At 31.4% G+C, this 15,270-nt stretch overlaps 1 protein-coding gene across 1 annotated transcript; it reads left to right on the plus strand.

Moving 5' to 3' along the window:
* Positions 1-4,709: 4,709 nt before the first annotated feature.
* LOC142617347 (uncharacterized) lies at positions 4,710-10,377 on the plus strand. Its single transcript, XM_075790150.1, has 4 exons — positions 4,710-4,869; positions 6,280-6,958; positions 7,390-8,145; positions 9,246-10,377. The coding sequence occupies exons 2-4, from the start codon at positions 6,356-6,358 to the stop codon at positions 9,990-9,992; spliced, it is 2,106 nt and encodes a 701-aa protein (XP_075646265.1). The 5' UTR covers positions 4,710-4,869; positions 6,280-6,355; the 3' UTR covers positions 9,993-10,377.
* Positions 10,378-15,270: the final 4,893 nt, after the last annotated feature.

Below are 15,270 nucleotides of genomic sequence, written 5' to 3' on the forward strand. Positions count from 1 at the left end.
TTAGATAAAGGTAAAAGCTAGCTGAAATAGTACAGTGAGACCCATGAATAGTACAAAAAATGCAATAGAACCTATGAATAGTAGCAAAAATAAGTTGAATAGAAAAATAAGTTAGCAAAAATAATTTTTGCCAAACAGATACTAAATTATCCTATTTTGACTACCCTTAAAAAAATATCAAACACCATGACATATGAATCACAATAATTTGGGTTCAACAAATATAAGAGTAATGCTTATATTCACAACATTTTTATAGTAATTTTACAACAAATCCAGGAGTTAAACTGTTACTAATTCTAATTTGAACCCCGTTCTGACATATTTTTTTACTTACTAATAATAGCAAGTCACATAAGATATGTGACAGGAGAAAAGCTGTCACTTTATCTCTTGTCAATCAGTTTTTCTTTTCTCTTTTTAGTTTTTATATAATTTAAGTTTTTTTTTTTTTTTTTTTTATGAGGGATATAATTTAAGCTTTTTAGTGACCAATGATTATCCTAGAAAAAATTCTTACACTCTGCTACTTAAAATGAGGCAACTGTAATTGAAGAAAATTCGGGTTCTGCTTCTACTTATACTGAAGAAGAAGAAACCATTGAAGTTGCACGAGCAAGAGCAAGACCTCAAAGGGTGAACCGTAGGCAGACAAGGTATTTGTTGAGTGACTCTGAGAGTGAACATGCCAGTTGCCACAGAGGATTCTGACTTTGATCAGTTGTTCTGTTGTCAACTGGATGAAAAACCCGAGATGGGAACTAATAAATCTCATTCCTCTTGTAATGTGCTTCAAGACTCTTAGTTGTTACTTCGAATATTACCTGCTAAACAGCCTAAACTGTGTTCCCTGGTAATGATCACTGTTTGCTGTAACTTGCAATGGGCAAGGATTTTTTCTCTCCTTCAATCCAATCCTAGAGTTGGTATATCTTTCTTATTATATTATATATAGAAAATTATTGGTTTAAATTCTTTTTTTAATGTAAGATTTACATGTTTGACTAAAAAAATGTGTACAGTTTACATGAACCTAAATGTAAACCAATAATTGTTGACCAAAATGGCCAAATACTACTGTTTACCGAAATATATTTAATCTATCACTGTTTCACAAATATGTAAGAATCTATCACTTTTTAGGTACTCGAGTTTGGAAAATTCAAGTTTTCTATGGTACTCGAGTTCCATAAACTTGAGTTCTTTGAAAAAATAGCTTACATGATACAGTCTTCCTATGTATGTATCCTAAATAATATCTTTCTAAGGTTCGAGAAATATAAATGACAATATATTTAATAATTAATTAATATGTGTATCCCGCCATGTCGTGTCCTATTTTTTCAAAAAAATATTGTGTGGTTGTATTGTACCCTTATATGTGTCTATGTTCATGCTTCCTAGCTAGAGTTTAAGCATTATAGAATCCATGGAGATTATAATCTCTCTCACCTATCGTCCCTTGAGGATTATAATTTCTCTCACTTCTAATATACAAAATAATAGATCTTCCAAAAGGCACCAACCAACTAAATTGAGGTATAGTAGTTATATGGCACCAACCAACTAAATTTTTTTTTTTTTAAGAAATTTATTTTTATATAAAAAATTTCTGATTAGGTGTTAATTTATTTTTACTATTCAAACTGATTAGGTCTCCCTTAGGTATTAGTAGTTGTATGGCACCAACCAACTAAATTTAATTTTTTTTAAAGAAATTTATTTTTATCTAAAAATTTTCTGATTAGGCATTAATTTAATTAGGTCTTTCTTAATTATACTAGTTGTATGGCACCAAACAATTACATTTATTTTTTTCAAAAAAAATTATAAAGATAGGTATAGTAGTTATATGACACCAGCCAACTAAATTTAATTTTTTATAAAAGAAATTTATTTTTTTCTAAAATTTTTCATTAGGCATTAATTTATTTTTTTGCTATTCAAATAGATTAGGTCTCCCCTAAGTATTGATATTATTTGGAATAGTCATCACTATGAAACATTTCCTAAGAACATTCCAGGTTGGGTTTGGGAAAGCACCAGTGATGCCAAGGTCTTTGACAGCGTCATTTTGAGTTTATAAGTTTTGTTAAATAATGCAAAGCTCATAATACCAATAGTTTGGGCTAGTCATCATTCATCACTAAGCATGTTCCAAGAAAGTAATAGATATAGATAAGAAATTGGAAAAGCACCTAATAATTGCAAAAACTTGAGAAAGAAAGCAAATCATAAGAGTAAGTCAATTAAATGTATTCATCAAAAGATAATGAATGATCTTCTTCGACCTTTGTTATTTTATATTAGTAAAATATAAAAATATTTTCATTGCAGTGGGTGGAAATACACCATGGATGCCAAGTCTTAGTCTAGATGTTCTTCAGTAATGCAAAGACTTTCAAAGAATGCACAAGATAGATACTAGGAAAATGCCAGCAGTACTGGATGTAGGCTTTTATACTTGTTGAATGAAGATGGATGTAGGCTTTTTTACTTGTTGAATGAAGAGTACTATTTTACAAACAAATAAAAGGGGAATCAAGAGATAGAGAGTGTTAGAGAAATATTAGACATATAAACCCATTGTATAGGCCCAAGACTACACCTACTATGTAACTCTTGTATTCTTGTATTCCTATTATATGCTTCCTCTTCCACATCTACTTTAGCATTTTCAACATAGTATACACATTTATGCTAATATTTAACCGAGGAAAACTTGAATTTATTCGATTGGAAATTAAAAAAATAAAATATAAAAAATTGAAAGTTTTCAAAAAAAAAATATATATATTTCTTTTTTAATTTGAGATAAAAATCCAACTCTAGCATAATCTAAGTGTATATGTGTGTGAAACTCCTCCCTTCTAGAGATTTGAACTTCAATCCTTGCCCCTACCTTAAAAGAACTTATACTTGTAAAGAGATCATTACAAGCCAAGGTTGCATGGTTATATTACTCTATAAAGCCCACGCATTGTGTGGGTATAGGTCTAGTAATAATAGATTCCCAAACCATAAGCATATAAATTATATCAATTTAAGAAAAACTAGCTTAAACAAAAGACAACAAATACATAAAGCTTATGCTATTTGGTTATATATAACAAATATTTGAGAAAAAAATACATACAGGTAGGTGCCGTAGGCAGGAGAAGGGAAGACCAAACCAAAAAACCGTACAATGGATAGGAGAATGAAGAAATACACCAAATAACCATGTATATAATATATATATATACACACACACACACTAGTCTACCCAAAAGGAGTCCACGTAAAAATCAAATACCCTAAACTTCTAAAAGTTTACATTAATTTTGTTTTTGTTATTCAAACTGATTGGATCTTTTTTACGGTGTCTTGCAGCTACATTATCAAAGATTATGGACTGAATTGATGAAAGATAAAGTTAATGGGGTCTATTTACTACAGTACAAAATTTTATATAATAAATTGACTTAAATAAAAGTTTTTTTTTTTTTAGTGAGTGTAAATGCAACTAATCCAAAATTCAAGGTGTGTCAGAGTATTTTTCTATCTCCCTTATGTATAGTAGTTGTATGGCATCAACCAACTAAATTTAATTTAATTTTTTTAAAAGAAATTTATTTTTATCTAAAAATGTTCTAATTAGGCATTAATTTAATTAGGCCTTTGTTAATTACACTAGTTGTATGGCACCAACCAATTAAATCTTTTTTTTTTTTTTTTTAAGAAAGAAAAGATAACGATAGGTATAGTAGTTGTATGACACCAACCAACTAAATTTATTTATATTTTTTAAATTTTTGATTAGGCACTAATTAATTTAGTTTATTCTATTCAAATTGATGAGGTCTCCCTTAGGTATAGTAGGTGTATATGATATGATTTGGAATAGGCACAACTATGAAACATTTTCTAAGAACATACCGGATTGGGATTGGGAAAGCACCATTGACTTTATAGGTTTTGTTAAATAATGCAAAGCTCATAATACCAATAGTTTAGTAATCAGCCATCGCTAAGCATGTTCCAAGAAAGTAATAGATATAGATAAGAAATTGGAAAAACACCATTGACCCTAAAGGTTTTGGCTTCTTCTTGAGTAGGACCTAATTGCAAAAACTTGAGAAAGAAAGAAAATCATAAGAGTAAGTCAACTAAATGTATTTATTCATTAAAAGAAAATGAATTATCTTCTTCAACCTTTTTTTTTTATATATTAGTAAAATATAAAAAGATTTTCGTGAAGTGGGTGGAAATACACCAAGGATGCCAAGTCTTAGTCTGGGTATTCTTCAATAATGCAAATATTAATGGATAAAATAAGTTTTGCACCACATCCACAGAAAATTTTACACGGGTAATAGTCGGGAAATAAATGGATATTTTCATAATTTATAAGGTAAGTATAAAAAGGGTGATATACACTTTTAATCCTAAGCAAGTATTAATGTATATCACCAAAACTTAATTATCTTATCCACTAATACTAATTGTACTTCCTGGAAAAATAGCCAGCCCAATAGAAAGGGGTAATGAAAAAAAAAAAAAAACCAAAATTCAAAAAGGATTTAAAAGAGAAAGAGAGCAAAGTAAGGTTATTTTAAAAAGAATTGAAGAGAGAGAGAGAGAAGAAAAGGCTTGACTGGATTAAAGAAAGAGAGAAGAGTGGTTGGCCTACGGATGACAGGATGAGTATCACGAAGTCAAAATAAATAAATAAATAAAAATTAGAAAAATATAGAGGTAACGTAGAGCGGTAGAGGGGAGCCATCCTATAAAGTAATGAGAAAGACCGAAGGGTCTGGCAGCCAGTGGACAAACTGAAAGAAGAAAAAGAAAAAGAAGAAGAAGAAGAACGAAGGACAACTACCTGAGGTAAAACTTATGTTGAGTTTTTCACCTTTTCTTTTTCCATTTGTTTCTTCATTTATTTATTTTGTTTTTTCTCTTGATGGGTTTGAATTGGCATCCCACCTCCAACTATTAATTTTCAAAAACATAATTCGTCACTTAATGTGATTATTTTTTCTTTATTTTTAAGTTTGTCAGAAAACGTTAAACTATTATAAATTTTACTATAAAATACTTGAAAACTGAAATGACAACAAATATAAGGGATGCCACATCCATATCATACTAGATAAACTCTTTATTACTTCTTTGCTTCGTGATAAAAAGTTGATATATAATTTGTAAGACTTTTGTAACAAAATTAGTAATATCTTTAACATCTCTTATATATTTAATATTCATGTTATGATATTTTGTAAGACTTTTGTAGTATTTTTTATTTTCTATTTTTTAGAATCATAGTAAAATTATTAACATCCTTAACATCTCTCATATATTTAATATTCATGTTATGAAATTTTGAGGGTGTAATAAATTTTCATTTATAGGTATATTGGAATATAATTTTCCTTTAGCATCAATCATACATTTGGTCATATTAAAAAAATAAAAATAAAAAATAAAACTCATACATTTGGTATGCATGTTTCACCATTTTGAAGGTCTAATAAATTTTCATTTCTGGCTATATTAGCCCCTTCACGTTGATCTGCGCTTGTTTAGTGTATTAAAAAAATTATTCTAAATCTTAAAAATTTGTCCAATTTTTTTTATAAGACTATCTTAGAAATATAAAAAAATGAAGCCAATGTGGGTTAAATTTCCTATTTTTTATAAAACTATTTCAGACACCTAGAAGATCATGACACCAATGATGGATAAAATTCCTTTTGTAAGTGGTACAGACTACTTAGATGCATAAATGTTATTCTATAAAAGAAGCCAACATATTCACCAAGAATCTAACATGACATTTAAAAAAGAAGCTGAAAGAATGACACTTCTACTCAAAAGAACTCTTTTTTTTTTAATAAAAAATAAAAATCATTCTTAAATTTCTTTTGGGATTGAGATCATTCCACACTCATATCGAAGTCTTTTTCTTTTTACTTATTGTTTGGATAATTCGATCATAACAACCACGGCAATATAGGATTTGAAGTAGAGGAAGTGTATTTCTCTCACTTGTAAGTTGTAACCTAAAATATATGCTATGATATAGAGAAAGGAAATATAGTAACATAAAATATGTGCTACTCTGAAGCTGGCTTGCCATTGAGCAGAGTCTAAATCAAATTGAAACCATACTCCAAAGCAGCCAAAACCACGTAGGAATAAAAATTTAAAACATACTGACGTTTTGATTAGGCCACTTGCTGGAGATCTTCGAAACAAATTAGGATGAGTTGGTAACATTGGCTTCGTTGTATGCAGCACTACTAATTCAAGGCACACATCAACAAGATCAGACTAAGAGAAACCCTGCCTCAATATATCAGCCTTCTCTAAAATGAATGAGGGGATGAAGAAGGCTGCTGAAAGTGGAGATATTAATGCCTTGCACCAATTAATTGGAGAGGATGTAAATCTTTTGGATCGCATTGACCAGGTACCACGTGTTCAAACTCCTTTACACATAGCTGCATCTGCTGGGCACATCCAATTTGCCATGGAGATGATGAGATTGAAGCCCTCATTTGCTCGGAAACTAAATCCAGACGGGTTTAGCCCTATTCATCTTGCTCTAAAAATTGGGCATATTGAGCTAGTGCATCAGTTTCTAAAGATTGATAGGGACCTTGCTCATGTCAAAGGAAAGGATTGTATCACTCCTTTGCATTATGTTGTAGCAACAGGTGATCATCACATTGATCTATTGGACAAATTTCTATTAGTTTGTTCTGATTCCGTTGGAGATGTGACAGTACGAGATGAGACAGCTCTACATATTGCCCTAAAAAATGACCAGCTCGAGGCTTTCAAATTTTTGGTGGGATGGCTTGGAAGAAATTTCTTTAAAAATGCGTCATTAAATGTAAAAATGGTCCTGGACCAGAAGGATGATGAAGGCAATAATGTGTTGCACATTGCAGTATCAAAAAATGAAACCCAGGCAAGTTTTGTCTCTCCATTAAATTCTATTCAATATTAACAAAATATGAGCATAAAAAAAAATTACGAATAGTCTAGATAACCATTTTGTTTTTTGAACTTGTTTTCGAACCAAGACTCCTTTTTTGGGGCCAAGTAAATTTTTTTAATTAAATATACTACTTAAAAATGTTTATAATTTTAGGGAGTAATGGCCTCCCTTGGTATACGTACGTACAGTTCCATCACTAGTTATATATAGAATAATTATCTTATTTTTCTAATGATTCACTGGCTTAATTATCAATTGCATATAATACATAATGATCATTTTTTCCTTCTTTAATTATAAATTTATAATTATAGTTAAAAAAAATTATAAAAGAAGAAGAAGCTTATTCGTTTGGATTAAGAACAACCAAGGATGAAACTTAACTAATTTACATTATGCAGATTGTTAGTCACTTACTCGCTTGGGGGTTCCAATTTGTTGACGTAAATATTACAAATTTAGAGGGCAAAACAGCATGGGACATCTTGCAAGGACAAACACAAGTAAATAGCAGAGAGATCAGGCTTATGCTACACAGTGCTGGAGCTTTATCAGGTGTATCTCTTTCTTCAAATGCTCAAAGTGATGATAATAACATTGATGAATTTTACAACTTAATTGGAGAGGATGTACAACTTTTGAAGCACATCGACGAGCTACCATTTGTTAATACTCCTTTACACATAGCTGCATCTTATGGGAACATCCAATTTGCCCTGGAGATGATGACTTTAAAGCCCTCATTTGCAAGGAAACAAAATCAAAATGGGTTTAGCCCTATTCACCTCGCTCTAAGGAATAAGTGTACCCAGCTGGTGGTTCGGCTTCTACAAATTGATGGGGACCTTCTTCGTGTCAAAGGAAGGGAGCGGCTAACTCCTTTGCATTACGTAGTAGAAAGTGGTGAGAGCCTTCATCTATTGGAGGAATTTTTATCAGTTTGTCCAGATTCTATTACAGATGTGACGGTGCGAAACGAGACGGCTTTGCATATTGCCCTTAAATATAACAGGCTCAAGGCATTTCGATTCTTGGTGGGATGGCTTGCAAATAATTCTTCTAAAAATGCTGAATTTAATCAAAGAAAAGTCCTGAACTGGGAGGACAATGCAGGCAATACTGTGTTGCACATGTTAGCATTAAAAAATAAAATCGAGGTAAGCTCTCTCCATTAACATCTATTAAGTATTAACAAAATATGAATTAAAGGGGAAAAAAAAAACATAAAATAACCAACCATGAATAGTCTAGATAACCATCTTATTTTTGAACCAAAACTCATTTTTTGGGGTCAAGTAAATTTCTTTCATTTTTTTTCTTTTCAAAATTTAAAATATTTTATACCAAAATATACTATTTGAAAATGTTTAAAATTTTAGGGAGTGGTGGCCTCCCTTGGTCTATTTACAGTTTTGTCACTGGCGTAATATATATATTATCTTATAATTATCCTGTGCGTTTGCAATTGCATGTAATAGAATATGATTTTTTTTTCCTTCTTGATTATAATTTTAGTTATAAAATATATATATAAAATAAGTAGATGAAACTTAAAGGAAGGGAGCATCTCACTCATTTGCATCACATAGTAGAAAGTGGTAAACACCTTGATCTATTGGAAGAATTTTTATTGGTCTGTCCTGATTCTGTTGTAGACGTGACAGGGCGAAACGAGACTGCTTTGCATATTGCCCTCAAATATAACAAGCTTGAGGTTTTTAAATTCTTAGTGACATGGCTTGGAGTAAATGTTTATAAAAATGCTAAATCGTATCAAAGAACAATCTTGAATTGGAAGGATGATGAAGGCAATACTGTGTTGCATGTTGCAGTATTAAAAAATCAATCACGGGCAAGTTCTCTCCAATAACATCTACTAAGTATTATATTAGCAAAAAGAAAACATCTACTAAGTTTTAACAACGTATAAATAAATAAAACATCTAAAATAACCAACCATGAATAGTCTACATGACCATTTTATTTTTTGAACCAAAACTCATTTTTGGGGTCAAATAAATTTCTTTCTACTTTTTTCCCAAAATTTAAAATATACTTTAAAATGTTTAAAATTTTAGTGAGTGGTGGCCTCCCTCGATCTATGTACAGTTCTGTCACCGGCGTAATATATAAAAAAAATTATCTTATATTTTAATGATTCAGTGGCTTTGCAATTGCATGTAATACATTATGATCATTTTTTTTTCTTATAAGAAACTTATGCAAGGATGAGACTTGACTGATTTACATTACGCAGGCTGTGAAGCACTTACTTGCTTGGGGTTACAAATTTGTCGATGTAAACCATAAGAATTTAGAGGATAAAACAGCATGGGATATCTTGCAAGGGATGACACAAGTAGAGAATGGAGAGAATGGAGAATCGGGTTCATCTCTTTCTACATCTAATAGGTATGCAAAGTACCAAGGGCTACCAGTATCAAGTTGTTTTCAGTTTTTGAAAACGGATTTTAAGCGTGAAATAAGGAAATTATCAGAAGAAAGGCGCAGTTTGCTTCTGGTGGTTGCAGTACTGCTTGTGACAGTCAGCTATCAAGCGGTACTTAGCCCTCCTGGTGGACTTTGGCAAGATAATGGTTTGTGCAATACCACTAAGGTAGGGAGTAGTCTTGATGGAACCAATACAACACTACCGAAAACCAAACCAAGTTTTTTTAACCCCAATATTGACAATACAACTCCGTTTAATACCACAGCAGTGTGTGAACACCAAGCAGGGACAGCCATTGCTTTCGAAGATGGCCTTTTTCCGGTGTTCCTCGTTTGTAATACTATCACATTTATGATCTCAAACTCATTAATTATTTTCCTCGTTCCAAATGGGTACATGAAGGTTTTGTTCTTCGCACTCAATGTCACCCTCTGTTTTAGCTATTCTTATGCACTTCTCGCCATAGCCGGTGATCCATATAAGGCATATACGGCGGGTATTTTGACGACTATTTCGGCCTTGTTTATTTTTGTAGCACAGTTTTTTTCCTAGAAGCAATGATCAGACTCAGTGCAATACGACACAAAGAAGCAGGGACAGCCATTGGTTTAGAAGGCCCTTTTCTGATATTCTTGATTTACAGTAATTGTTCTCCTCATTCCAGATGTTGCCTACTTCCTCTGGTTTTGTTATTTTTGTTCCCAGGATCCAGATTGGTCGAATTTTCCTGCTTTGGAAAGAGTCAGGCTAAGTGGTTTGCAGATTCAATCAAGGGAGAAGAAATGACGGAATAAAAAAAAAAATAGCCGACCTTGGAGCTGTATGCGTCTGTAATGTGTGTCAATTTTTATTTTCAGTTTCTTTGATAATAAAATTTAGTCTATGTTTCTTTGTGCATCGTTGTAGTACTTAATGTATATTGTAATAAATCAGTGTGATTGGCTAGTATTAATTTTTGAATTTATAATCAAATTTCTAAGAGTGTTTAGTTTTGAAAGCTCAGGATATTATTGGGTGCTTTAAATTTCAATAAGATCATGCTTTGGAAGCATAATATCATGACCATGAAACAGTGGTCATACTTATATTATTTGCGATAATAGAGTGAAGCTTTTGGGAAAGAATAAACTCTACTTTGAATCAAAATAAGGTAAAACACCGTTGGCCTGGTCATAATACATGATATTATGATTAATTTTAACCTCTAATAAGTATCCATAAACGTCTATTCTTCAAAACAAGTGACAAACAGAACAAATAGTAATTGCCACTTGTTTGTAGAGTGATCATTAGATGGAACAGAGTAGAATTCGAGGGAGCCCTAGAAGAGATGATGAAGATCTCATGGACTATATGATGATGTCTCAATATTCATGTTACCATTATTTTTAGAAAATAATAAAACAACTTTATTAAACACAACATTAAGTCATACATAATGTCATAAATAATAACATACATAGCATCATATAATAGGATTTAAGGACACTAATCCCAACAGGTATTCCACTCTCTCCTTCTCCTCCACTCACGGCATTCCCCTTCACCCATCTCCTACAGAACCATTTTCACACCATTACCACTTGTCTTTATAAAACTTGCTCATATGATACAATGTTTCTTTCAAATAAATAAATAACGAAATTCACCGTTGACATCAAGTCTTTGGCCTCTTGTAGTTAAGTTTAGGCCTTCTTCTTTCTTAGGGGGAAAAAAGTTTAGGTCTTCTTAAGTAATGCAACATTAAATGTAACTTTTTATGCAAAAAATAAATAAATAAATAAACAAATAATTGTAAATGTAACTTTCTAACTTGTTGAGTGAAGATTATTTTACAAACAGAGAGAGAGAGAGAGAGGTCATTATTAATAATGTACATGTTAATAAAGTATTGATAATTGGTGCAAGATTGCTAAAAAGAAAGACCTAATTGCAAAATCAAAGATGACAGAACATAAATAATAGGACTAAAAAAGCCAATGCCAATAGCTGGAACTAGGGGAATATGGCTTTAAGAGCAATTGTAATACAGAGATTAATCAACCATTTTTTTTTCTCAAAGTACAGATAAGCAACTAAAATTTTGGTCAAACCACAAGTGGGTAAATTGTAATTTGCTCTAAATAAAAAATTCATGTGAAAAATACGGGCTGCCTTGCCCAAACCAACCCGACCCGCAACACAATTAACAAGACCCATTTCTTATATGTTTAAAATGGTCAATTTTGACACGGACATGTTTTCAACTCAAACCTGATTGACCCGATCCGAACTATACACCTGTTTTGACACATCTATAAGATTCTCTAATTGACTTTATGCATGATTATTTATCATTATGAAAGCGAGCATATATTAATAACTAAAAATCTTCCTTATTCATTATAAGGAATTGTCACCTTTAATTTTATTTGTGAGTTGTGACTTTTATGAACTCCCATGGTGCTTGGTCCCAAAAATAAATCCCGTCAAAATATCAAAATATCTTGTTAGGCTAAATTTGGAACAGTACGATTCATTAATGCCAAAATTTTTACCATTTTAAAACATCTCATTTGAAGTGTCTCATTTAAAATTGTGAGCTTAGTTAATATGTCCTATTTAAAAGTGTGGCGTTCTTTTTTTTAACGTACTTTCCCCAATTGCTTCTCCTAATTTTTTTCATTTATATTAGTAAAATAGAAATATATTCTCATGGTAGTTGGTGGAAAAGTCACCATGGATGCCAAGTCTTAGTTTAGGTCTTCTCAAGGATTTTAGAAGAAAGCACATGAAAGTTTATAGCTTTTTTTTTTTTTAACATATATTTTCATATGTTGAATGTGAACATTTTTTAAGATATAGACATTTTTGAATCAATTAGGAATATTGTGTAAAATAGTAAAAGGAAAATGTGAAGCTTTAACCAATACGCTATGCATTATTAGAGCAATTGTTTCACAAACACATGCGCGCACATACAAAAAGAAGAAAGAAGAAGAAGAAGAAGAAGAAGAAAACAAGCAATTTTTTTACTATGATGTTAGATGTGGACCAGTTTTACTGTGATGTTAGATGTGGAGCCACTTGATGATCAAGGGGGCTTGGGCCCCTCCAAATTTTTTAAAAAAAAATGATTTTTTCTTAAAATATCTTAAAAATTTTGATAATTTTTAAATAATCTTATCATTTTGTCCTCTGATACCTGATAATATACATACATATTTAAGAAAGTTTAAAAATAAACATAATTTTCATTTAAATAAAATACAATCTATATATATATATTTATATATATATATATATATATATATATATATATATATATCAACAAATTACAATAATTAAACATTCATTATCTTTAAAATGAACATATAGGTATTTTAACAATTATCTCAATAAATAAAAGGGAAAAAATTGAGTTATGAACTTTTCAAAGATAAATTTCTAGCTCCATCACTGGATGTTGGTAGTCTATTTCAATAGAAAGCCTATTTAAATGAGAGTTGGATAAAAACTTTGTCAGTCTTCGGTAGGGTTGTAAAACTTGGTATCAAACTTGTTTATGTTTTTTTTTTTTTTTTTTAAACAAGTCAAGCTTGTTTATTCTTTTGAGACTTGTTTTGTAATCAAGTTGAGCTCCAGAAAATTGTTTTCTTTCTTAACAAATTCATGAACGCAGAACCTTAGAAAAAACAATCCAAACATAAACATGATTCTACATTCCCAACAAATAGGAGTAAACAAAGGCTTAGCTGAGCGAAGAGGCAACTCATAGCTGTCAACAATTGAAGGAAATTTTTAGCTGGAAGCACATTTTGGCATATAGGTTAATTTGTCAAAAAACAAAGTTCACAAAAGTCATCGTGGTTGGTAGAAACTGGAACTACACGAAGTCTTCGACTATTGTAGTCTAGCTAGGTCTTTAATAATGCAAGCACAATATAAAGTGCAGGGAAAGCACCATTGACTTGAAGTCCTTGGTGTCCTTGTTAAGTTTAGATGTTTAGGTCTTCCTAATTTAATGCAAAATTTGTACATTACTAGTGGTGGATGCAACTCTTTTTCCTGTTGAATGAAGACTATCTTACAAAAAAAACAAACAAGAGGATAATCAATTAAGAGATGGAGAGGAAAAAGCAGAATGATTAGACTTTAGAGTCCTTGAAATACTGACAATCTAAGATAATTTTTAGTCAAAAAAGAAAGTTGACAAAAATCATCGTGGTTGGTACGTAGAAAATGGAAAGATACGAAGTCTTCAACTAGCTAGGTCTTCTACAATAATGCGAGGATTATCCAAGAAAGCACAATATAAGGTGCAAGGAAAACACCATTGACCCCAAGTCCTTGGCGTCTTTCTTAAGTTTAGCTGTTTGGCCTTCCTACATAATGCAAAATTCGTATATTACTAGTGTTGAATGAAGACTATCTTACCAAAAAAAAACAAACAAGTGGGTAATTAATTAAGATATAGAGAGGAAAAGGAGAATGATTAGAGTCCTTGAAATACTGACATAGCATGGCATTTTGATGATTGCATATTCACGTGTTTCTTCTTCTTGGATTTTTATTCCAAAGTTGAATATTTTTAATTGATCTTTATGTCTGAAAATTTTGAATTTTCTTCGGGTAATTCTAGTGGACGAAGATTGTGTTTCACATTTTTGGTTTAAATCAAGGAAGTCAATACCGTACCGGAAGCTATACCGATTTGGCCAGCGGTACGATATATTTTGGATACCAATTAATACCGGTGTACCGTTTCGAGTTTACCGCTATTTTATATATTTAATATTTTTTTTTTCAGCTGAGAATCCAAATGCTAATACTAAAAATAATAGTTAAAATAATAATATAAATATATAAATAAATTTCTTTTGAGGCAATAGCATATCAATGACATCATGCCACTGACAAATAGTACTCAATAGCCATGACAAATGGTACTAAAATTTGATATTGAAAGTAACTTTCACGTGTGCTTGGCAAAAGACACAAAAAACAAAGAGGAAAAATGAAAAAGTATTGGAAAAGTTAATATACAGTTGAGAGAGCCAAGAAAAAAGAAAATGAAGAAGAAGAAGTAGAAGAAGAAGAAGAAGAAGCAGAGAGGAGGAGCTCGCCAAAACCTAAGCTAACTAGCAACATGATGGCGAAATGGAGGTGGCAACGTCAACGTGAGCAACAGCAAGTTACTGTGGGAGGAGAGAGAGTAATTTTTAGTTTTTATATTTAAATCTAATTCTGTAATTTTGGTTTTGTTTCGGTCCGGTACATCTTTTTCGGTCGGAATCCAATATTTTGTCCGGAATAAACGAAACAACCCGGTATGTCCGGTATTCAAACCGGTACGAAACAAAGGTGTTTCTGTACCGGCAAAGGTGGCGGAACGGAAAATACCAGCCGTACGGGCCGGTACGGTACGATATCAACTCCCTTGGGTTTAATTGCTGTTGGTAATTTGATATGTGATTCGTGCAAAGATAGAGAGAGAATTCACCTTCCCCATGTAAAGCTCAACAATTATGTTCAAGTGTGTAGAGTTGTAGACATTCTATATGGTACCTCTATTATGATGCATATATACTCCCTCAAATGTACATTCCCCTGGCGATGAACAAATTGAATGATATGCCCAAACTATCCAATCACTTGCTCATTTGTTGTGTTTTTAGCTTTACTTTTATCTAAGGATTTAATTGTTATTTTGAATACATTAGATTTCGATCTTTATATCATAAGTTGTCTATAATTTGCTTACTTTTTATTTTTAAAAATTCTCAATTTCAATGAATGATCCAAAATTATGATATTATTGTTTGTCCAAGTGTCAGATAGTTAGTTAAGT

This window comes from Castanea sativa, chromosome 11, assembly GCF_040712315.1.
Source record: "Castanea sativa cultivar Marrone di Chiusa Pesio chromosome 11, ASM4071231v1".
NCBI classification, from domain to species: domain Eukaryota; kingdom Viridiplantae; phylum Streptophyta; class Magnoliopsida; order Fagales; family Fagaceae; genus Castanea; species Castanea sativa.